This window comes from Cydia pomonella, chromosome 2 (assembly GCF_033807575.1).
Source record: "Cydia pomonella isolate Wapato2018A chromosome 2, ilCydPomo1, whole genome shotgun sequence".
NCBI classification, from domain to species: domain Eukaryota; kingdom Metazoa; phylum Arthropoda; class Insecta; order Lepidoptera; family Tortricidae; genus Cydia; species Cydia pomonella.
The window spans coordinates 13,429,709-13,456,738 of NC_084704.1; the positions used below are offsets into that span (position 1 = coordinate 13,429,709).

At 36.4% G+C, this 27,030-nt stretch overlaps 2 protein-coding genes across 2 annotated transcripts in view; one reads left to right on the forward strand and one right to left on the reverse strand.

The window, feature by feature from the left end:
- LOC133534439 (putative peptidyl-prolyl cis-trans isomerase dodo) overlaps positions 1 to 27,030 on the reverse strand; it is a 380,955-nt gene that overhangs the window by 124,502 nt on the left and 229,423 nt on the right. The window lies entirely within an intron of this gene.
- On the forward strand, positions 238 to 26,723 carry LOC133534431 (alpha-soluble NSF attachment protein). Its single transcript, XM_061873548.1, has 6 exons — positions 238 to 470; positions 2,819 to 3,015; positions 18,007 to 18,086; positions 18,783 to 18,968; positions 19,117 to 19,290; positions 19,892 to 26,723. The coding sequence occupies exons 1-6, from the start codon at positions 379 to 381 to the stop codon at positions 20,039 to 20,041; spliced, it is 879 nt and encodes a 292-aa protein (XP_061729532.1). The 5' UTR covers positions 238 to 378; the 3' UTR covers positions 20,042 to 26,723.

Genomic DNA, 27,030 nt, shown 5'->3' on the forward strand with positions numbered 1-27,030 from the left:
GACCTGTGTTCGATCGAGTAGAAGGTGGCTGGACGTGCGTCCACTCATGAATATTATATTCTCTTTTAAGCACGCAGCTATGGGCGAAGGCGAGAAAGAGATGCTGACTGGACCAAGGTTGCGGTACGGTACGCCCGTCTGTTAGCACTATTATACATATAACACGGCTTTTTGTTGCAATGTTTTTTTATTTTACTTTACATTATATATTATTTCTGAACGAAACAATTTCTTGTGGCAGTGGCAACACTAAATCAATCGATGACAGCGACTGATTTTCGCTGTGTTCTCGGGTGACGACATTTTGTCAATAATTCCTAAACTTGTTGGGATTGTAGTATATTTCTTTAGTATTTAGTGTGTTTTTAAGCCACGAAAATGGCTGATAATGAACAGAAAGCAATGCAGTTGATGGCAGAGGCGGAGAAAAAGTTGAGTTCATCTAAGACCTTTCTCGGGTCACTTTTTGGGTAAGTACAATGACTTGTGAATTATTTGGATATTCCTTGTAATTATTCCACTGAGAGGCCTTTTATTTACAAAGTAACATAAAAAACTGAAATTCAGTTTGTCGGTAATTGTTACAAAAACCCCAAAAACCTATCAAAAGTAGAACAAAATGTGTCATAGCTTCGAGTCTGTTCTCATTAGAGCAATTGTTAATATTGCAGTTAACACCGTCACTCGTTGCTCATGAGTATAGTCAATTTGGCATCCTTTAGCGAGATAAAAAATTGTGTCATAGTCTAATCTTCAAATCAAGGCTTGCATAGATCAATTTGCGTTTTTACTATTTACTATGCCCAGTGGGAATATATTATGTACTACAAAAACATGAAAGTGTTACTGGTCAAATAACTTTATTATACCACTAATTAAGTTTTAGTTTGGTTGATTATAACTTAAACATTCCTTTGTCCTTCATTATAAATGTTTGTGGCTATTGTTCACATAAACTTCAGAAAATTGCTTTTGGAATTTTAATTTGTTATTAGGTAATACTTGGTAAGTAGGGCACCCAAGCTGTATGTTGGATGCTTAAATATCATGAATAGACCCTAGAATAGAATCTAAAAAAAGCGGCCAAGTGCGAGTCGGACTCGCCCATGAAGGGTTCCGTACCATTTATGACGTATTAAAAAAAAAACTACTTACTAGATCTCGTTCAAACCAATTTTCGGTGGAAGTTTGCATGGTAATGTATATCATATATTTTTTTTTAGATTTTTCATTCTGTTATTACAGAAGTTACTTTGGAAGTGTCCCTCGCGCAAACTATTCAGTTTAGAAAAAAATGATATTAGGAACCTAAATATCATTTTTGAAGATCTATCCATAGATACCCCACACGTATGGGTTTGATGGAATTTTTTTTTTTTTTTTATTAATTTTATGACATTAAAAAAAACTACTTACTAGATCTCGTTCAAACCAATTTTCGGTGGAAGTTTGCATGGCAATGTATATTATATATTTTTTTTAGATTATTCATTCTGTTATTTTAGAAGTTACGGGAGGGGGACACACACACACACACACATTTTACCACTTTGGAACTATCTCTCGCGCAAACTATTCAGTTTAGAAAAAAATGATATTAGAAACCTCAATATAATTTTTAAAGACCTATCCATGGATACCCCACACATACGGGTTTGATGAAAAAAGATTTTTTGTGTTTCAGTTCTAAGTATAGGGAACCCCCAAAATTTATTGTTTTTTTCTATTTTTGTATAAAAATCTTAATGCGGTTCATAGAATACATACCTTACCAAGTTTGAACAGTATAGCTCTTATAGTTTCGGAAAAAAGTGGCTGTGACATAATCGGACAGACAGACGGACATGACGAATCTATAAGGGTTCCGTTTTTTGCCAGTTGGCTACGGAACCCTAAAAACCTGATCATTCATTACGAATATATCCCCTTTAGTGGAAATAAAAGGGAGATTTACATTTTGTTTTTAATTCATTTATGAATGGTTTGTGCTATGAAGATAACGATAATTTCTTAGTAATGATGAAAGATTGAAGATTTTTTATGTATAACAAAAATGTTTAATACATGTTCATTTTGTAATTAGTACCTGGGCGACCGAGCGTTGCTCGGTTATAACTATTTATTGTAATATGGTGGTGTATAGGTGATAATCTTAACTACATTTTTTTCCTAAATTAAACTTGTCTAAAACAATAGAAATTAAAAAATTATATATAAAATTGAAAATATAAAAAAAAAACAAAAGTTAGTCACCAGGCGAGATTCGAACCCGTAACACTCGTTTAGCAGTCCGCGTCTTAATCCACTGGACCAGACGGACAGTGGCCGGCAACACGAAATTAGCGACCATATTCTGCGTCGAAAGAAAAACGCATGAAAACTCGAAAACACGCGTTTTCCCAAACATAAGACTAATCTAGATCGATTGTTTACCCCCAAAAACCCCCATATACCAAATTTCAGAAAAATCGTTAGAGCCGTTTCCGAGATTCCGGAAATATATATATTTATATATATACAAGAATTGCTCGATTAAAGGTATAAGATATAGTCCTATTTTATAAAATAAACATGTTTAATTAAAGTCTTAAGACTATCATTTTGGTAAAGAAAAATTAACAACATATAGCTATAATTATCAACATGTAGCAAGTATTTCAATATAATTTTTACCCATCCCTAAGAATGGCTCGAAATTGACAGCTACCATTTTGCACCTCCGATAGCGGGGTCTAATCATGAACGTCATAATCTTAGGAAGATAGTAGGAATATATTAAGTCAATATTGTAGTACTCTAAAGTCATTTTGTACATTAGGGGATCATCAAAGGTGGAAGAAGCTGTAGACTGCTATCTACGCGCTGGCAACCTGTTCAAGATGGCTAAGAAATGGGCACAAGCTGGGCAGGCATTCTGCAATGCGGCGCAGCTGCACTTGAAGGCTGGTGTCCGCCATGATGCTGCCACCAACTTTGTTGATGCTTCCAACTGCTACAAGAAGTGTGATGCCAATGGTAAAAAGGATCAAATTTGGGCTTCTAAGAGCTTTAATAAGTTATTCTAGGGAACATGCAAGAACTGTAGGAGGCAGCACAGGAGCTGTCAGATTTTTGGCGCGAGGCGTAAATGTGATGTTTTCTGTTCCGATGTAGCCTACAAGATGGCAGAACCTACTACGCACAAGAAAATACGTGACGTGTAAATGTACATGTTTATGGTTCCGATTCAGGCCACAAGATGGCAGACCCTCCAACGTGCACGGTCCCTATACAAGTCACAAATTTATTACCTTTAAATTTAAATTTATTACCTTTAAATTTAAAGGACAATGGGCACTTTTGTATGGGGAGTGTCCCATGGATGTATACTGTTGAGACATATGTCGTTTTAAAGCTCTTAATCGTAGTATTATTTTATTGTATGGCACCAACCTTGGACCACTTGCAGGGACCGAGCTATATAAAAAAAGAAGTTGCGCATATAAGCAGTTATATTTCCTTATACGCGGGATATAAAAAGTTTTAGCGTATTTTATTCGAAAGAATATAAAAAATGCTTTATGTTTTTTGTATCAACACCAATGATAAAGTATTTAAAGGGACACAATGTACAGTTTTAAAAAATCGTCATTCTAAAAATTACTTGATACACAGCGAAATAAGAGTGTATACAAATGCCATGTATATCATGTGAAAAGTATTTTTATAAGCTATTTTTCGTATAATATAACTGGGGTCAAATCGTTGCAGGGACCAAATAAAACCATTTAATGAGTTAATTAATTGTAGTTAATTACGCCATAACTTTTCTACTCAACGCCAGATGTCGCTCTAAAGCAAAATTCTACTTGACGTAAAACATTTATACATAGCGGTAATCTCGTCAGTCTTACTCCATCATTTTAAAAAGTATAGACTAGTTTATGGATTTCTAAAGTTATGTCAAGATGACTCTGAATGTAATATTGTCAACAATAATTGTCAAAACACGCAATTTAAAATATTCAACATTGTAATTACAAAATAGTATATTTCTAATACCTACGCTATAATTTTCTCCAATCGAAAGGCACTCCATTCCATTGATCTCAGAGAGTATGCTCCTTGATGATCTTCACTATTCATGGGGTAGGTAAGATAAAAGTATTATTTTTTCTCGTATAGCTGCTATGTAGCGTTCGACTCCATGGAAAATAAAGGCTCCAAATTATATAAAAAATGTAGCATATATACAAAGTGCAATTTAGATAGTATTCCAGAAAAAAATGCGCCAATGTAAATGCTGAAAAGTTTCCTATCGTATTGTCGAACAAATTCATATCTTCTGATCTTAAGTTTGGATTGTCCTACCTAATCATTTTACATTTTATTGTTTTCAGAACAAGAATTATTTTACTTCCCACTGTCTATGTAAGGGGACTTAGAGCGGATTCATACTTTACTATACGTGTCGTGTCGAATGATAGTCCCTATGTCAGTTTCTCCAATTCTATTTTGCGTAGGATAAGTTAAAAAATAATTAAAAATATGTGTTACCGTATTTTTATTCGTGAAATGTTACCTATATTTCTAAGTTAATGATTGTACTATACTTCCAAAAATATGTCTGACAAACATTTTACATGTAAGCCATTTTTCCATGTAAAAATGAACTGTTATAGGGACCATCTTTTGAATTTATGATAATTCATTCATATTTTAATGTACTTGGGTAATATTGCAGGCATTATATCAGCACCAAATAAATGCTGTGAACCAGATATATAAAGTGTTTTAAGTGGCGAATAACGTTTCCAAATCGCATTTTCTTTTGACATATCTTTCTTTTTTCTTTTTTTTTGCTCTTTTTTTCACGACCGGTTTGGCCTAGTAAGTCGATGATCCTGGGTTTGAATCCCGGTACGGGCATTTATTTGTGTGATGAGCACAGATATTTGTTCCTGAGTCATGGATGTTTTCTATGTATTTAAGTATTTGTATATTATATATTATTATGTCGTTGTATGAGTACCCACAAAACAAGCCTTCTCGGCTTGCCGTGGGACTCAGTCAATTTGTGTAAGAATGTCCCTATAATATTTATTTATTGTTATTATTATTGTATGTCCGGTAACAGAACTCCCCAGGAGCACTCGGGTGTGTAAGGTCGCTACTTCCCAACTTATTATAATTGTTATTACTTTCAGCATTTTTAAGTTGTTCATCGGACACTGAGGCCATTGAAGTTTCAAGCTGGCGGCATCAAAATGGAGTACCTAGGTACTGTTTCAAATAAATGGGTGGTAAGTAAGTACATTTGGTGAAGTGGAACTGCTGATGTTGATCAGAAACGGAACTCTTCCACGCGCGTGATTTGTCTTCTTTGTTAAGTTTGTAGCGAGTAAGTTTCAAGTACCAAGGTTTTTAGGAACCTTTGTGTCAAGGTAAAGGTCTGACGATGGGTTCCATGAGGAAGCGAGGGAACACCTCAAATCTTATAGGCATATAGTCATTTTGGATTTTCATCAATACCTTAAGCTTTTTCATTCCCACTAGTGGCATTTAATGAAGTGGAACTACTGATGTTGACCAAAACGGAACTCTTGAACGCGCGAGATTTTTCTTCTTTGTTTTTTTTTTTATGATATAAGAGGCAAACGAGCAGACGTCACACCTGATGGTAAGCGATTACCGCCGCCCATGATGGACACCTGCTAAACCATAGGGGTTGTAAGTTCAGTGCTGGCCTTTAAGATTGGAATACGCTGTTTTCTTAATGTTTTAAATGTCGTATTGGTCCGGAAATACCGCAGGCGACAGATCATTTCATAGTTTAGCTGTATGAGGCAGGAAGTTTCTAGAGAAATGCACAGTTGAGGACTGCCAACCATCTAAGTGGTGAAAATAAAAATGTTGTAGCGTAGAGCGATGATGAAAAGATGCGGCAAGGATTAATCCGAGCAATTCGATGGAACACTCGCCGTAATAGATTTGTCCTGATAAGTTTGTAGAAAGTAAGGTTGTTAAGAAACATCTGTGTCTAGATCCAGGTCTGATAGATACCTCAAACCTTATAGAAATACATATAGTTTTTTTTGGATTTACATCAATATCCTTAGGCGTTTTATTTAAAAAAAAGCTACATTTAATCAAGTGAAACTGCTGATGTGTTCCAGAACGGAACTTTTCAACGCACACGTTTTGTATTCTTTATTAAGCTTGTAGTGAGTAAGGTTCTTAAGGTGTACTTAATACATCAATGTCCAGTTCAGATGATGGGTTTCATGAAGAATCGAGAGAATTCCTAAAATCTTTTAGGCATACATGTAATAATTTCTGGGATTTTATTTACATATCAAGCATTATTATTAAAAAAAGTGTCATTTGACTAGAAGTAACAGCTGATGTTGACCAGAATGAAACTCGCCAACTCGCGCGCGATTTGTTTTATTAGTTAAGTTTGTAGCAAGTAAGTTTTAAGTATTAAGGTTTTTTAGGAACATTTGTGTCAAGGTAAAGGTCTGATGATGGGTCCCATGAAGAATCGAGGGAATTTCTTAAATGCTATAGGCATATATGTAGTACTTATTGGATTTTCATCAACATATTATCAACTTTTATTCACAAAAGTGACATTTGATGATGTGGAACTACTGATGTTGACCAGAACGGAACTCCAAAGCGTGCAATTTTTCTTCGTTAAGTTTGTAGCAAGTAAGGTTCTTAAGAAACATTTTTGTCAAAGTACAGTTCTGATGATGGGTTTCATGAAGAATCGAGGGAATTCCTAAAATCTTTTAGGCATACATGTAATAATTTCTGGGATTTTATTTACATATCAAGCATTATTATTAAAAAAGTGTCATTTGACTAAAAGTAACAGCTGATGTTGACCAGAATGGAACTCGCCAACTCGCGCGTGATTTGTTTTATTAGTAAGTTTTAAGTATTAAGGTTTTTAGGAACATTTGTTTCAAGGTAAAGGTCTGATGATGGGTCCCATGAAGAATCGAGGGAATTTCTTAAATGCTATAGGCATATATGTAGTACTTATTGGATTTTCATCAACATATTATCAACTTTTATTCACAAAAGTGACATTTGATGATGTGGAACGACTGATGTTGACCAGAACGGAACTCCAACGCGTGCAATTTTTCTTCGTTAAGTTTGTAGCAAGTAAGGTTCTTAAGAAACATTTTTGTCAAAGTACAGTTCTGATGATAGGTTTCATGAACAATCGAGGGAATTCCTAAAATCTTATAGGCATACATGTAATAATTTCTGGGATTTTATTTACATATCAAGCATTTTATTAAAAAAATTGTCATTTGACTAAGTGTAACAGCTGATGTTGGCCAGAATGGAACTCGCCAACTCGCGCGCGATTTGTTTTATTAGTTAAGTTTGTAGCAAGTAAGTTTTAAGTACTAAGGTTTTTAGGAACATTTGTGTCAAGGTAAAGGTCTGATGATGGGTCCCATGAAAAATCGAGGGAATTTCTTAAATGCTATAGGCATATATGTAGTACTTATTGGATTTTCATCAACATAATTATTATAAACTTTTATTCACAAAAGTGACATTTGATGATGTGGAACTACTGATGTTGACCAGAACGGAACTCCAACGCGTGCAATTTTTCTTCGTTAAGTTTGTAGCAAGTAAGGTTCTTAAGAAACATTTTTGTCAAAGTACAGTTCTGATGATGGGTTTCATGAACAATCGAGGGAATTCCTAAAATCTTATAGGCATACATGTAATAATTTCTGGGATTTTATTTACATATCAAGCATTATTATTAAAAAAAGTGTCATTTGACTAAAAGTAACAACTGATGTTGACCAGAATGGAACTCGCCAACTCGCGCGCGATTTGTTTTATTAGTTAAGTTTGTAGCAAGTAAGTTTTAACATTTGTGTCAAGGTAAAGGTCTGATGATGGGTCCCATGAAGAATCGAGGGAATTTCTTAAATGTTATACATATTATCAAGTTTTATTCACAAAAGTGACATTTGATGATGTGGAACTACTGATGTTGACCAAAACGGAACTCCAACGCGCGCAATTTTTCTTCGTTGTTAAGTTTGTAGCGAATAAGGTTCTCAAGAAACATTTTTGTCGAAGTACAGTTCTGATGATGTGTTTCATGAGAAAGCGAGGGAACTCCTCATTCTCCTCAATTCTTATAGGCATATAGTCATTTTGGATTTTCATCAATATCTTTAGCTTTTTTCATTCACATTAGTGGCATTTGATGAAGTGGAACTAGTTATGTTGACTAAAACGGAACTCTTCAACGCGTGAGATTTTTTCTTTTTTTGTTTGTTGTGATATAAGAGGCAAACTAGCAGACGAAGCAACTGATGGTAAGCAATTACCGCTGGCCATGGACATCTGTTACACCATAGGGATTGTAAGTTCGGTGCCGGCATTTAAGATAGGAATACGCTCTTTCCTTAAAGTTTTAAAGATCGTATTGGGCCGGAAATACCGCATGCGACAGATCATTTCATAGTTTAGCTGTATGAGGCAGGAAGTTTCTAGAGAAATGCACAGTTGAGGATTGCCAACCATCTAAGTGGTGAAGATATAAATGATGTAGCGTAAAGCGGTGACGGAAAGAGGCGGCAGAGATTAATCCGAACAATTCCTCGGAACTTTTAAGTTTGTAGAAAGTAAGGTTCTTAAGAAATATCTGTGCTAGACACCAGTGTCTAGTGTCTAGGTCTGATGATGGACACCTCAAACCTTATAGAAATACATATAGTCTTTTTTTTTTCATCAATATCTCTAGGTGTTTTATTAAAAAAAAAGTTATATTTGATCAAGTGGAACTGCTGATGTTGTCCAGAACGGAACTTTTCAACGCACGCGTTTAGTATTCTTTATTAAGCTTGTAGCGAGTAACGTTCTTAAGGTGTATTTATATCAATGTTCAGTTCTGATGATGGGTTTCATAAATAATCGAGGGAATACCTGACATCTTATAATTTCTGGATTTTTATTTACATATCAAGCATTTTTATTAAAAAGTGACATTTGACGAAATGCAACAGCTGATGCTGGCCAAAATGGAACTCGCCAATTCGCGCGCGATATGTTTTATTTGTTTATTTTGTAGCAAGTAAAGTTCTTGAAGACCTTTGTGTCATAAGGTCTAGTTCTGAGGATGGGTTCCATGAGAAATCGAAGAAATTCCTCAAATCTTATAGGCATACAATACATACAGTAATGTTTGGATTCTCGTCAACATATCAAGCATTTTTATTTAAACAAGTTAGTGATATTGACCAGAACGGAACTCTTCAACGCGCGCGATTCTTATTCTTTGTTAAGTTTGTAGCAAGCTAGGTTCTTAGGAAACATTTGTGTCAAGGTCCAGTTATGATGATGGATTCAATGAGGAATTGAGGATTTTAAATCGATTTGAATTCTCAATTGGGAGGAATTGAGGATTTTCGTCAACATATCAAGTTTTTTTTTATTTGAACAAGTGACATTTGATGAAGTGAAACTGCTGATATTGAGCAAAATGGAACTCTTCAACGACAAGTATTTTACCTTAGGCGTTTTTTTTTATTTTATTTCGTTTATAGCATGTAAGGCTTTTAAGGAACATTTGTGTCAAGGTCCAGTTCTGATGATAGGTTCTACGAGAAACCGAAGGAGCTTCTCATATTGTATAGGATAGGCATACATATAGTCATTTTAGGATTTTCATCAATATTACAAGCATTTTTACTCAATAAAGTGACATTTGATGAAGTAGAATTGCTGATGAAGAACGGAACACCTCAACAACTTCCAGATTCTTTATTTTTATTACTCTCCTTTCTTTTTCATTATTCTTAGAACAGGTATTTCTACTAAGTGAACCGAACTGCTACTATTAAAAGTAGGTAGGTAGGTAGGTTAAATAGGTTAAAACTGTAAGGATTATTATGTATAAGTAGTCTTTCTTTTAATTAAACATAGGTAAGTAATTCTATTTAAGTATAAGTATCTTTAAAAAAACATCAATCGACTCTTATCTGTCACTAGTTCCAGTTTCAGAGTATAAAATCCGGGTACACAGCCACGGCTAGCCGGGTAGCCAGACAGTTCGAATACGGACAAGTTATTGTGAATAAAAAATCTTATCGTCTTGCAAAAGTTATTGTTATAAATGTATAGGTTAAGATAATTAGGTAAAGACAATGAATAATTAAACGTATTATAAATTGACACCAATATCCATCAAATAGTATAACTAGGTATGCTAAGAGCGGGCTTCAGGCCATTACGTCGCACCTTTAGAATGAAACTAATTTGACTCAAAAAGTACGACTACTTTATATATGTAGTTTGGTAGAACAGTAAGAACTCACTATATGTGTCTCTTTTTCATGCGGTGAAATCCCCCCCACCCGGAAAGGGTAGCGACGCCCATTTTATCGACTCTCGAGTCGACTCCAATCTGATACTAATAGTAAGTAAGTACTTACTTAGTAAGCAAATTGTAGTAGTCATCCCTTCTTAGTAAACGGACGGAAGTATTGTAAAGATACTACTTTTTAACCGACTTCAAAAACTTTTTTTTGTATATATGTTAAGTAAGATCTTCGTCATTTCTGAACCAATGTTGAAAATTAGTTATTGTTTGAAAGTGGGTATATAGTTCCAAGATGGTCCTTTTGACAAAACCACGAGGAATTAAGGGAACTTCCCAAATCTCATAGGCGTTTTTTAGTTTCATCAACAGACCAGGTATTGCCATTCAAAAAAGTGCTATTTGAAGAAGTGGAACTTCTGATCAGGACCAGAAAAGAACTCTTTAACGATGGGTATTTCACGCTAGACGATTTGTCTTCTTTGTTATGTTTGTAAAGAAGCTACTTGCTTAACGAGGTTTAAAGAATATTTGTGTAAAGGTCTAGCTTACATCATGGTTTCCATGAGGAATTGAGGCAACCTCTCAATTCTTGATGGAACGTAAAACTGTTTATTGACATAATTGTCGATAGGTATCCCATCTGTTCTAATTTACCCCACTTGACGGTACTTACATGAAAAAAAAACTTCTCTTAAAAATAGGAAACCAACTTCAAACATAGGTATTAGAAAACAATACAAAAACTGTTATTGTATTTTCAGAAACCATACGGAAATAATGAGGTCCTTCGACATAAGAAGAATCGAACATGGGCAAGATAAAGTTCAAGAAAAAAGCAAATATAATGTGTACTTGTGTGTAGTCAAAGAAAGTTGAAAAATAAAGCATAATTAATGGCCATAGAATACAGAACCGATACACGAACATTAAGACTATTAAAAATAGACATATAGGTTGATCGTACTACTCGAACTAATGTATTTCTTTTGTTCAATTATATTATTGCATTAAAGTTAGATTCTCTAGATATATATTATTCATAGGTTCTGTATTCTATACGAATTGTTTTAGTGTAATTATTGTACTAAATACCGTTGACCGCCTGTCAACAGTATTTATTTCTACATTACTATCACAGAAGATTTTAGGTCCTACAGTAGTTTTTGAATTAGTATTTACTATGGACAAATATTGCGAAATGTGAGTTTTTACCTAAAATATCAATCTTTTGTGAACGTGGTGTAGAGTATATACCGCCTAAGACTGAAGTAGCTACGCGGGCAACGTTTTCAAAATAGAATCGTGTTCATCGACCATGAAAAATATGGTAAAAATAATTAGGTACCCGTAGACCCGCTGGTGAACACTGTTTATGATAATGATAACACTTAAAATAAACCCCGTGGACCCACCAGGAGAACATATTGGAGAGACTAGAGATAATACACCGCTTTAAGGGCGGTCGCACTCGGCATTGACATCTGGCGTCTAGATGGCGGGTGGACCTCAGCGAATTTCAAAGAAATATTTATAAACATCCAATGACGTTCGGCTCGGACACCAGATCTTCAATCTCCTGATTCCTGTGGAGTCTCCAGGTTCCATCCTCTCCACGTGCGAGTCCTAGGATTTTTCGCGCTGCCAGACTCGGGCACGTAGTCCAGATGGGTGAGGATCGTGCAGCCTGGAGGGTGTACTCTGAAGTTCCAAATGGCCGAAGACCGTCTAGACGTCCTAGGTAGGTCCCGCTGGAGAGACGAAATGCAAAAAGACCTTAGCGAACTCGGCGCCGCCGACTAGATGGAAACGGTTTGGGACAGAGAAGCGTGGCGGTCTTTGGTGTCGGAGGCCAAGATCCACTTCGGGTCGCTGCGCCATAGCAGTAAGTAAGTATTTATAAACATACTGTACCTTCTGTGTACCTAACCCAAAACGAGATATTTAAGAAAAAGTCCACCCGCCATTCTGACGTCAGGATTGCGGTTGGACCTATGAAATCTTGCATTATACCGCACTAAAAGTATGTAGTTATATGGTACAGTCGCCACCAGATATATCGGAGTGGCCGAGGTGCTCAAAGATCTCTAAACACGCACTCTAACCTCTTGACAGTAGAGGCATGTTCAGATATTCGTGGGTACCTTGGCCGCTCCGATATATATGATGGTGACTGTACCTTCAGTGTACCTCTGTAAATAGAAATAGAAACCGGTGTACCTCTCCCCAAAACAAGGTAGGCTAAGCTCATGCACAATATAGCTGCATACTTTTAGTGCGGTATAATGCAAGATTTCATAGGTCCACCCGCCATCCTGCCGTCAGGTTGGCGGGTGGACCGTTTTGTAAAATATCTCGTTTTGGGGAAAGGTACACTGGTTTCTATTAAAGGTACACTGAGGTACACAGAAGGTACAGTCAACGTCAAATACTTTGTAGCAACCAAAGTAACCAAATAGTTCGGTACACCATATATTTAGTATGGTGTACCGAACTATTTGGCCACTTTGACTGCTACAAAGTATTTGACGCTGACTGTACAATATGTTTATAAATATTTCTTTGAAATTCGCTGAGGTCCACCGCCATCCTGACGCTTACCATATATCTAAGGACCGACCTTAGGGGCAATAAGGATAGTGCTAGTTCAGTTGTGTCATTCACAAATTCGAGCCAATCGTGCTGTCTAACGCAACTACATGCGATCAATCGCGTGCGTAATGCGAACTCATCAACCAATCACGTTGTGGTACTTGTGACGTTAGACTGCACGTTTGGCTCAAACTCGTGTGCGTAACACCGCTGTACTGGCCCCATTCTTATTGCCCGTAAGGCCCGTCCTCAGATATATTATGTCAATGACACAGTCGCGATTTAAAAAAATCATATTGCTTCTGCTACCAAATTGTTGAGCATAACGTTTTCCTATCCATAGGTTCCATCTGTCCAGTAGGATCCACCATCTCGATCCACCAGATTGAAGAGATTGTTACTTAACTGATGGATCGAGATAATGAAACCTACCGAATAGAGCGGGTCGATTGGATATAACAAAGTACGCTTATATGAAACGCTACTCCGGTGTGCGAGTGAGACAGTCAGGCCAATTTGAACTTGCATTTGACAGAAAACTGTCTCCATCAAACGCTACCAGTTCCATTGCCGGCCTCTTCGCTGCCTTCTATAGTGGTTCAATCTTACCTTGCTTATGAATAAAAAGGGGCGTGCACACCGATATTAGAGTAATATTGGAATCATATCAGTTAGTTGCGGGCGTCTCGCTCGCACAAATACATGCGTATAAGTGCGAAATGAACGCACGAATGACAGCTAACTGGCATCATTCCAATATTATTCTAAAATTGGTTTAATGTCAGTTGCGCTTTCGAATTGGCCTACATAGCGATTTCCTTAGCCTGCACACCAGATCGGCGTGTGATCTAGCTAATGTAAAGCCCCCTCATTAGGTGCTTTTAGCCTTTTGAACGGCAAGAACACCTAAAGATGTGGTGAGAGAAAGCCGCGCGTCCCTCATGCACTGCACTAGCTTTACAGCTTGCATTGCGACCAATGTATGCCGCTCACCGCCCCGCCGGTCGCGTGGGTCCAATCCGCGGCCCTAGAAGACGTACTTTACATATAAACAAGAGCACGCGAACATTTTGCGAGTTGTGTATGTGTACTTGTGTTATCTAGGCGCACAAACGGTTACAATAACAAGAAGTGTACACCGCGTGTGCAGTCCAACACGGGAGCACGGGTGCGATTCGAAAATAACGCGCTAGCGACGCATTACGACATTGATACTTTACCCTTTGAACGCCATAACAAAAACGTTACTCACATGCCAAGGTCACGGGCGCAAGTGAGCTTGAAAGTGCATGAGTATTACATTAGGGACTTTGACAGCGATTATAACAGCTATAATCATTAATGTGTTCATGGTCCTTAAATCATGTCTAGTGACGGCGCATTTAGGTGTTCTTGACGTTCAAAAGGTTAAGGGCGTTTGCTAGCTGGCGCTAGTGCACGGAGCGGGCAAACACGCACAGGTGCTTTTGTAAGTAAAATCAGTCGCACGCGTCCGCGCCAGTTAGCGTTGCTCATACTGTAAGCCGCACGCCCGCTCCATGCACACGCGCGACGTTGCGGACGCCCTATGCCCTAAACCTTACTTGAAAGTGTGAAGGTTACTCTGACAGCGGCTATATCAGCTATAATGTATTTATGACGCTTTGAGCATAGCTAGTTACGACGCCTTAAGGTATTCTTGGCGTTCAAAAGGTTAAGGGCGTTTGCTAGCTGGCGCGAGTGCACGGAGCGGGTGCACGCGCGCGGGTGCCTTTGTAGGTAAAATTCGTCGCATGCGTCCGCGCCAGTTAGCGTCGCCAGTTACTGTTTTTCGTTAACCCGCTCCAGCTAGCAAACTAATCGCAAATGGTCTGAGATTGGCCATGCATTCCCTTATCTGGATCTGGATGCACCTATTCACCAATGCTTGCTTTAAAGTAACTTGTCGACTCGTCCTGATAATATTTGTGCGACCGTGAAGAAAATCTATGCCGTCACTTATTTTTCAATTTATATGAAATAAAGATGTTAAATGTATTCAAAAGTTTTTATTTAATAAGGTATGTATAAGTGCTCTGTGCATCCGCACCAGCTAGCGGTGCCCTTAGCAAACCAATCGCAAATGGTCCGAGATTGGCGCAATAACCATGCATTCTCTTATCTGGATCTGGATGCACCTATTCACCAATGCTTGCTTTAAATTAACTTGTCGACTCATCCTGCTAATATTTGTGCGACCGTGAAGAAAATGTATGCCGTCAGTTATTTTTCAATTTATATGAAATAAAGGTGTTAAATGTATTCAAAAGTTTTTATTTCATATGTATATATAATGGAACAAAATACAGCTACTATCTTAGCTTGGCAAGCAGTTAAGAGTCGCTGATGCTTGTAATGTATTCACTGCGTTAATTTTAGGTTTAAGATTCTTTATTCTGACTAAGAATTTGACAATTCACTTACATGAGAACTTAAAACTACACAATTTAATCCTGCTTCATATGGCAAACGAAAGGAACGTTGCTTTGAACCGCGACGCAATCTCAAATGTTTCACTTTTACACAATTTTCCTGCAGAGAAACAAAACAAGTATGTACATAGTACCTTTTTACGATTTATTTTATCGTAACATATAAACTTAGATTTATTTTCTTGCTGCTAATTATGGTACTCCAACTACTCCATAAATACATTTACTTACCTACTTATTGCTTAGGAATCTTATTTCATGTTTAATAATAAGTTTATATAACGTTTCTAGCGGGACATAACGCGAACTTTAAAAAATGTAATGCTTTTTCTACCTTTATCACTCGAATATGTAAGAGCAAGAGAGATAAATAGACGAAACTTACTAGTTCAAGGTAACCACTCGTTTTATTGTCAAAGTTCCGAATTAAACAAACTTATTCTTCGGTGACATTTTTTAGCGTTTATAAGCGACTATACGGATCCAGCATTTGCCGCTCATTCGGTTCTCCTATTGCACGCAAGATGTCAGTACTAGAGAGGATTTGAAAAATCATAATTAAGTAGTTTAGTGCCATTTATTGAGCGGTAATAATTTAAAAATATATATAAATTACTTTTTCATTATATTTCAGGCATGCAAAGTGATGTAAATGGTTACAAAAGTAACTCTATATGAATGACATTTTTTAGTTCCAGTTTACGCCGCAGCGCATGATCAAAATTATTAATATCATCTTCCCTGGACACTTTCGGTCTTTGGTGTCATATAAGTAATTAATGCTTAATTGAAGACCTTCCAAATGGGATATGACTCAATTGTATATACCAATAGTAAAAATTACCCAAACTGCTACCAAGGCTCCATCTAGTGCCAGGTAGAACAAACAAAGCGGCATTTACCACAATTAATTAACGAAAAAACTCGTTTTATTACCGCCCCTGCAAGCATTTGAGTGCAAGTATATATATATTAAAATACCTTATAAAAATGTCTTTTAAATGAGATATATGGCTTGAGTATACAAGCAAGTTTCAGTGTTTAATAGCAGTATTTTTAATTCAAGCATATGTTATATCAACTAATTCCAGCCCTGTACGTACTTAAACGTAAGTAGTGGTAAACAGAAATCTAGAATTTCTCATATTCTTTCATACAAAACACCTAACAACCGGCTACATAACAAGTACTTTGTAAAACAACAGTTTATATTCGCCACTCTTTTTTTTAAATTGCTCAGTCCCTGCACGTTATCCAAAGTTGGTGTCATACAATAAAATAATGCTAAGAGTAAACCCTTTCAAACGAGATATGTCTCAACAGTATACATCCATGGGACAAATTGCCCATTCTCCTTTATTACCTTTAAATTTAAATTTATTACCTTTAAATTTAAATTTATTACCTTTAAATTTAAATTTATTACCATCAAATATTTTCTTATAATGATTAGTTATGTGTTGTAAGCAAATACAATCAGGTAGGAAAATTACAGAAACAAGGACATTTACTTCTTTTGTACATATATTTGTGGTGCTTGTCAGTTTTTAAAATCCCCCTTGCATGATTAAAGACAAAGAATCAATATTTTTATGATAAATCTGCTAAAATCCTTTTTAATATGTTAAATATTAATACCATACTTTCAAATTGCACATTTTTAAAGTCTTATCTAACAACACTCTAATATGGGACTGTACAAAGTTTTGTTCAGCGAATACCCACTACCCAGCTGTCCTCTTTCTATATTTTTTGCACTACAACACTCAGTAGATCTCATATCTTAATTGGGTGCTATGTAGAGTATAAAATGTGATTCATCAATGTGTGGTAAACTTTATAGAGTGATTTAAATTATGGTGAACATGTTTACAATTTATTACATCACTTTATCCTGGAATCAACTTGTTTAACTGATAAGATAAGCTATCAAGAGCACAATCATTTCTCTGTGTGACATGCACTTTAGCTTGGACACAATATTCTGTACTTGTGTACATAATACTACATACAAAAAATACTCGTAATCCAAACTGTAAAATTTTTGTAAAAATTACTGTAATGCTATTTCCTTGGATGAATCCAATCTAAATTATACCATATTTCACTATATTATGTAGTGTACAAGATTATTTTGGCATAACAAAAATCATTTATATTTATGGCAATAACATTGCCTAAAGATTTTTTCTGGAATTAAATCTTCACTCTCATACTATATGATGGACTAATGTTCAAGGGTAGACCAACTTTTTCTTATTGTTATATGGTCCAACCTGCCAAGAGACAAGTAGCTCAGTTGATTATAAGAAAGTGAAGGGATTGTTGTAACAAGTTCTACTAGAGTCAGACCAAGATAAGTTGGCAGCGATTTTGATAGCACAGACAATGCAAGTGTCAAGGAAACATCATAATTTCATACAAGTTTGATGATTAAAATAACCCGTGCACAGTCGGGGCTATCAAAATCGCTTCCAACTTATCTTGGTTTGACTCTAACATGGATTAGTATTAGTAGTTGTCCCATTTTTCTCAGTCTAACTTCAAATTAATTAAATATAAGAAGTGTTATATAAATATAAGAATAAGTATAACATATTTGGATAATTTCAGAGGCAGTCTCATGTCTGTTAAAAGCAATTGAGATCTACACTGACATGGGCCGTTTCACTGTTGCAGCTAAGCAGCATCAGGCAAGTACCGGTAGGAGGTTGTGTGTTAGTAACATTCGGCAAATTGTCTTAGGGTGCTCTCACATTACCTGTTACAAAATATTATATAACATCATGTGACAGGGACAACATAATAAAACACTATCAAGCTGTCTCTATCACACAATGCAATATCATATTTTATAACAGCCAATGTGGGAGCACCATTAGATTTAATAGTGCTTTAGATTTAAAACTTACAAATGAATACCTCAAACAAGTAAAAAAAAAATTGTGTTGCTGCTGATTCATCCCAATAAAACTGATCTTATGACTTGTTTATCTTTTTGACTTTATGCTAAGGTCCCTGACATAACGGATCCTGTTGCTTGTATAATTAAAGAAATTAGAATTTAATAAATCACATTTTGGTGGGTTGGTTCTAGAATCCAGATCATAAAATTAAAAAAAGAAAACTAAGGATTTGACACTACTGGCAGGACATACGGGAAAGCTATGCTAGCGCTGGCTTGGACGGGCTAACCCCTTTATTTGTTATGAACGTTTTTTGAAACGAATTCTTATTTGTTTAATATTAAATTGATATAAACATAATAGATATAAGATGTGTAGAAATAAGTTTGAAATTGTGACCTGTAATACCTTTTTACCAATAAATTATGTATATGTCTATGTCTATGACCACGTCATAGACTAATGTCGTAATTTTCCCACCAGAACATAGCCGAGCTGTACGAGACCGAGTGCGTGGACCTGGCGCGCGCCATGCAGCACTACGAGCAGGCGGCTGACTACTTCCGCGGCGAGGAGTCTACCTCCTCCGCCAACAAGTGCATGCTCAAGCTGGCGCAGTACGCGGCGCAGCTCGAGCACTACGACAAGGCCGTGCAGATATACGAGCAGGTTGGTGTTGTTCAATATCCCTCTATACTAAATTAATAATTTATATCTAAGCTTGATCCCTCATGTACTAACATGTAACTACAGCATATACTAATTATTAATCATGTATTCCTTAACGCGTATTGGATTTTTTATGTCTGTCACGCAGATCGCCAAGTCGTCCCTGGACAACAGCCTGCTGAAGTACAGCGCCAAGGAGTACATGTTCCGCGCGGCGCTGTGCCACCTGTGCGTTGATGTCCTCAACGCGTCGCACGCCATCGAGAAGTACTGCGGGCTCTACCCCGCCTTCGCTGACACTAGGGAGTGCAAGCTTATCAAGGTGAGCCTGTTGTCTCATACCGTGGGACAAAATGTCTGTCTTCCTAAGACCCAGCTTCATTATTGCAGTTATTCGATTCAAAAGAGATCTGAACTGAGGAGGCTTTTATAATTTAAATTTTCCGGAACATTTTGTCCATAATTTATGATGATGGAATATTTATCAAGAATGATGAGTTAGTGACGGAATTGAAAATGTATTACTCTGAAAATTATAAGCCGTAAGTGTGTAAGATAATATCACTATTATTGCAGACGCGATTAATGCCTTCCCTTAAGAAAGACATGCGTTAATGAAGTTGTTAAATACCACGGGTTTGAAAAAGGTTTGTTTCCAGTCTGAATTTTTTTTTTCAAGTTTCAAGCAGTCCCCCAATTGAGATATATTCTTTAAAATACAACGAAACATGTTTTAGAAATTTTATGTTTGACACTTTCAAGGCCGCTTGTACGTTCGTTGTTTTCACCGGACATTGGACTGTGTTCATTCCAGTTTTGTATGTGGCTACAAACAGCTACACCCAAGAAAACTCGTCGCCTAACAACGGACGTATACAAGCGAGCTAAGGCACTTTATAATTCACACCAACTTCCTTCCCCAGGAATTGATCGAGCACCTGGAAGACCAGAACATCGACGGATTCACCGAGGCGGTAAAGAACTACGATAGCATATCGCGACTCGACCAGTGGTACACGACCATGCTCGTGCGCGTCAAGAAACAGATCAACGACAACCCCGACCTGCGTTGAATCCGCACCACCGTCGCCGCACATGTTAGGTTTGTGTGCTGTAGCTAGGTAGATTTGTGAGCGTTTCCACCTTTTTTTTACACCACAATAGGCAAATAATCAAAGTACCACATATAAAACCCAACTCAACTGGATGAGCTATCTTGCTATGTTTCGCCGGGCCGTGTAAAGCGGTGGGTACCGTTAACTAGGATATCTGCTGATAAGTAAGACTGCAAGGCGCTGTCAACTGTTGAAGGCACGAGACGATATAGTATAAATGTGCCCTAAACCTGGGATTTACTTTTAAACCACGTCGCCTTAAAACAGCGTAGTGCGATGTTTTTACCGCTTATCTATGTCTGTCCGCAGCGGAGAATTTATATTTTATTACCATTATTTTACTAAGACGGTGGAAATGCTCGTGAATTTATTTCAACAACATCTATCTAATATTAATCAGTAAAATGTATTTAAAATATTTGTGTAACAACGTTTTACGCTAGATTTTTTTACATTATATTTAGGGACCGGTATTAGATAGTGTGTTGTAATGTTACAGTCTGTTTCGATGTAAAAGCCTTATAGAACTGCGCGGTATTTGGAATCGTATGAAGTCCTCCGAGTATTAACTACTGAGACTAACTAATTAGTGCGAATTAAATTACGTATATTACTAAATACCGCATAGTATTTAAAAGCTAGGCACACATTTAAAATTCAAGACACACAAAACAATAACACTACATAATATATGCACTTAAAATTTCAACAGGTATGTTAATGTTTGTTTTGAATTTTGGATTTGTACATACATAAAAGCTGTGGTTTATTATAAATTATGCGATCGTAATTTTAATTATAAAAAGGAATTTGTGGTAAAGTAATCGGAATGGAAATGTGGGATATCATGCGAAAGCATAACGGAATTGTAGTAACGTTTTGAAATTGATTGGTTAGATCAATGTGTGTGACCAAAAGTCGTACATATAAAAGTAGGCTGAATAATAAAATCGCGATACATTGTAAGTCTCTGTTTGGCAAACGTCAAACTTTCCCATACTTAGTTATGATTATGAGACAGTTGTAGACCTTGCTTTTCATTCCTTTTATAAGGTATTGCTCAAAAGAGCACACATCGAAGCGGCGACGCGGCTTGACATGTTACTGTAGAACATTAGTGCTATTCCATCATTTATCTAATCTCTACGTTACACTACGCCCCATTACGCTTTTAAAGCTCGTGTCCTTTACAAAGGACAGGATTTTTACGTGTCATTTATAAATGATAATGATCAACTCGAGTCCATAATTCAATATACTCGTAAATATCAGTATGCTTTTAATAGACGCGAGACTTTAGGACTAGAGGCTATTTGGTAAGATTGAATGTAGTCAACGTTCCTTTTAGTTTACGAATAGTAATGTACAAACGGTTACTTAGCAAGTTTACCGACGCTTTACTGCTGACTGTAAAACATCGCTAGATGAGTTGGTCAGTGTCTACCGACCGTAGCAATAATAGTCAAGAGTCGCTTGGCGAAATACGCCTAGTTTTTTTACTATCAAAGGCCTGCTAATGCTGATCGATATCGTACAGTCGCCATCAGATATATCGGGGCGGCCGAGGTGTTAGAAAATATCTGAACACGCTTCTATTGTCAAGACGTTAGAGTGTGTGTTCAGATATTATTGAGCACTTCGGCAGCTCCGATATTTCTGATGGTGACTGTACATAGGTTAGTATAAATACTTACCCCCTTATTCATAAACGTCTACTAAAGTTAACAAGCCGCTAATAATAGTTTGTCTCTTTCCGACGTATTGGTATGATGGAAAGGGACAAACGATTATTAGCGGCTTGTTAGCTTTAGTAGACGTTTATGAATAAGGGGGTTAGTGTATAATAGATGTCTTATTTAAAGGACTTTGCATTTACAGTCAGTTTTACGATAGATGTTGGTTATCAAAAAATTGTATGTGTAAGACGCAATATTTAAGATTTATTAAGAGTGTATGTACGTATTATCATAAATAATTTCACTTTTGATCGTAATAAAATAAATTGTCGAAGTACATATATTGTTTTTTCTCACTGCAGTCATACAACTCGATCTAATAAGGTTAGCCTTTTGTGACTGCAGTATGGGAACAGCATTACATAATGGTTACTGCTTTTCTGCCATACACTCAATCATAGTATTTCACATGTTTATTAGCTGGCGAAAAATATTGAAAAAATTGAGGTGTTTAAGGATTTGGTTTAGACTGGAGTCTTGAGTAAAGCCTGACCAGTAATATATGATCAGATTATCTCTCGCCATATTGCGGAATTTCATTGAAACTAAATTTTTCATAGGGACCGTGTGCGTTGGAGGCTCTGCCGTCTTGTGGCCTGAATCGGAACCATAAACAAGCACATTTACACGTCACGTGTTTTCTTGTGCATAGTAGGTTCTGCCATCTTGTGGGCTACATCGGAACAAAAAACATCACATTTACGCCTCGCGCCAAAAATCCGACGGCTCCTGAGTTGCCTCCTACACGCCTACAGTTTATGCACGCTCCCTATACTAAACTGAACTGTCAACCTCTTGACAATAATCATATATTTCTGGTCGGGCTTTAGGTATAAATTTAAACAAAATCGGTATTGTATTGGGACGTCTTATCCGTTTTTCTTTTACTTGTTGTTGAATTTAATAAATCACCAATTAAACAATCCAAGAAGATACCGAATATTGAGAAGAAATTACCATGATTTAACAATAATGAGGATTTAAAAGGGACAACAATGTTTAATAATAATAACTATATATCCCATGATATGTCATTCGCCATAATTGTAATGATATTTTTACCAATCATTTAAAAATAGCCTCAGAAATACTTGAAGAATACTGATTACTTATGGCTTATAATAATTATTATGGTATTTGGAATTCTTGACGTTAGAGTGGTTCCTGAGCGAGTGATTTTCTATTAGTTTGATGATTTTGGTAAATAGTGTAATGTAGAGGTATTAGTTTTTGCTGATCTAGATATAATCAATAGAATGTAAGCAGGGAAAATTTTTTAAATCATCATATGACACATCTAACTTTCCATTGTCCAGAGATATTTGGGTGTCGGTACTTATATTATAAAGACGTACCGTCAACCGGGGTGAATAGGGATAGCTGGGTTGAATAGGGACAGCACATAAAATGTGATTTTTCTGACAATTTCGTTGAAAATACTCACAAATTGTATCATACGAAACCTACTATTATTTTTAATCGAATGATATAATTTGTGTAACTATTTTTTGAGAGATTGTCAGGTAAACTACATTTTAAGTTTTGCCCCTATTCACCCCAGCCGTCCCTACTAATCCCGGTTGACGGTATGTAATTAAATACAGCCAGCCACAGACAATTTCGTAACGGACTTGTGAAGACAGTGAAGTCACGTCACTTGGACTTAAATATGCAATGAATGTTCAAGAAGTGCATTGGTTCATATTAGATAGAGCACAGTTATATCTGTCGACACCTATGTCTGGCTATATATATTTATTGAGTACACATAGTTTTGAGTATAACTTGTTTATGTCGTTATTAAGCCATACCAAATTGGCCGTTTTTGTATTGTACATATTTATTTTAGTGCTTAGACATAGATTAATGTGTCCCTAATATTGGGTTATTTTCAATTAGCACTCAAACGTAAAGTTTCGGTTTTTTCAGGTGGCACCAAATTATAAAAAAAAATATATAATATGGTGTTGACTGCACAACCTCTAAACGTGACCGTTATAATAACTTACAAAACTTACCAAAATAAATGGACATACCTACGCTATTTGTTAAAATAACCCATAGGTAAGCATGAGTTTACTAAATCGATCTAGTAATATTTTGGGGGCCTATTCTCAATATAGACTAAACGGATTGAAACGATCGAATAACGATCTACCTTTTGTTATTATTGTAAATATTATCGTTTCGTTATCTAATAAATTTTATATTTTATTTGTTTAGTTTATTTTTTATTTCCTGTTTGTTGGTTAAATTTTATACAAGCTAGTGTGTATTCATAATGTAGTAGCTAAGGTCGCATAGGCACTTGTGATCGGCCAGTGTGTATGTGACCTTAGGGTTAAGAACACAAGCTAAATTCTAACGCATGATCAAATATTAAAAAAAATATTATTCCATTTGGAAGGAAACCAGTGATCACGCGAAAGAACATAGCGTGTGCTCATACGTAAAATGTAAGATGTATTACAACCGAGTGTGCACATCTCAAGAAGCAACATACTGTTGTGTCCGCTGCTCAAATAAGTCGCATTACCGTATAATATTGCTTGAATTCATCCGAACACATATTAACACAAAGTTTAAATTCGAACACATTTTATCACGCTCAAGCATCATCATTAGGTACATTACGAGATGAGATTGTTTCACTTTGGACATAAATGCGATCAGCCTACTAGTGTAGAGGGCCTACCGCGAACATCGGAAATATAAGTTTCGGTACTCTATCTCTTGCTTACATATTCAGGTAAATTCAATTTGCGCTGTTCGGGGTAGGCCCTAGACTACCATGCGCAGTTATGTCTGATATATAGCAGTCCTTCCGTACGAAAGTGCCACTGGAACAAGATTGTTAGGTAAAGTAGTGAAGCACATGTGAACACAACTCTTGAGATCGAACACTGGTTGTATTTCAATTATTTACGGAGAGAATACCGTTTAAATTCGCCTTAATGTAACTTAGGCTTACTTTTTGGTAAAACATAGAATAGTTCAAGATGTCGTGTCTTATTAAAACAAAGGACATAAAAACATAATGAAGAACAAGATAATTCATAGTCCAGTCGTTTGAAGGCCCCTGTCGAAATAATGAGCTGTTATATGCGCTCACCTTATTTATGGGCGGTAGTATACTTAATAAATTAGGAGTAATGTTCGTGCTTACCAAAACATCGAAAAAACTATTGCATAAATCATAGCTTATAGATAAATTAGCGCAATTAACTTACTTTTAACTGCCTATTTTGTGTACCTACTCGTATCATTTTGTCTAATACATAGGTACTATGTAAAATTGTCATTTTTACATTACACAGTAAAATCGTGATTAGAAACCTCAATACATCTCAATTGCAACATTACCCAGTTAGCATGATTGCATTAATGTCTAACATGATGCGTTTGTCTCTAACTACCTACTACGAGGTACCTAAAATGCAAGAGAGTTCGGGGAAACTTTATTGTAGAGACATTATTTCAATAATAGCGCAATAACAACGGTAGAAATTCTAGAAAAAGCATGACGTGCTCTTTACGTCGTACGGCGTACCTAAGTGGCGAAAGTTTTGAATGAGAAGCACGATGAAAGCACTAGGTCAGGTACCTTCAGGTATCTTAGGGCCTACCGCGAAACACGTTCGACGTATTGCCTCTCTGTCGCAATTGTAAATTCGTACGTGTGACACGGAGCCAACACGTCAAACGTGGTTCGCAGTAGGCCCTCTCATCTAGATGATTTATCAACGTTCTGATGATTTTGTTCCCCAGTAGTCAAGGTTGATCACGCGTTTCAGCTCTTATTTCGATTGCATGGAGGTTTCTAAGCGACAAACTTTTACCTTTTACGATTGGATAGTTAGCTACTTATAGAAAAACCTTCCATACAGGGGTGTGTATTACTCGTACACTCTTGCCGACATCAAAGTGGCCAAATTTATAACGTAACACACCTTTGTTAACATTAAAATAAGGTTGCGTATTTGGGTACTTTGGCTGTCGCTATTTGATTTGATGCCGACTGTACCTACATGTAATTGACACCGAAGTGTATAGTCATCTGTAGGTACGTACCTATGTAAGTTACGCTAATTTGCTTAAAGGTGAATTCATAATATGGATAATACAATCCGCCCCTTATTGTCTTAACAAATGGCTCTGTCATGTTTAAAATACTTTTTTTCTGAAGTGGTTCTTACAACATTAGCTTCTGATTAGGTATTAGAATGTATTGTTATGTACCACATCAAGAGCGCAGTCCCGCCAGTCTTGTTTCCTTTTGCGATATTAAACTTCCATTTGATCGTGTCAGTTTAAAATTAAAAGACGTAAAATGGAGACTGGTAAGTAGAGATTTATATTTTAATGCTGCTGGATTTATTGATACTATGATCAAAGTTCAAAGAAGACAAAAATAAGTGTCTGAAGAAACTTAAACATATAAAAACGAAGCTAACAGAGTCATATTTTAAATTTACCCTAATGATTCTTGAAGAGACTTCTGTTTCCTGTTTGTTTGGCATCTTATTGCATATGTTAATTGGCACATGCTATTAAATACCTACCTTGGACGCATATTCTAATTCGACTTTTTTTGTTACTGTGTCAATGGGTCAATAAAATTCGCGGGTATTCGAAGTTGTTAACTATTAACTTTGCGGCTTAATCTTAACCACCATGCAGTTATGGTGGCAATTTACTAAGTGGGTACCTATATACCTACTATGAACGCCATTAAATGACCCAACCTACAATGTTCTTGTTTTAATAAAACAAATGAGATGTTTAAACTCCAGTTTAGAATTAATCTTTCCATTAAATACGGTAACCATAGCATCGGAAGTTAATTGTATCGGCACACTGATAAATTGATAATCGTTTAATGTATAAATAAAGAGTTAATACGGTATTGCTGTATTATTTTCAGTGCACCTAATTTCCTTGATCTGATTTTTCTTGTATCTGATTCTCCGAGCCGCAGCGGCTTTCGACACGTCGGAAGGGAGGAGCCCAAGCTATATCTTACCGTACAAATCTTCGCATTTCTCACTCACTAGGACATACAAAATCCAATGTGTAATGATGACGACACAAATACATTGAAAATGACACGTCAAAGACAAATCTTGCACACCTCGATCTCTTTTTGTGTACTGACGAGTCACAAGATCACAACATGCACCGCCATATGCACCTACAGTTGTACATATGCTT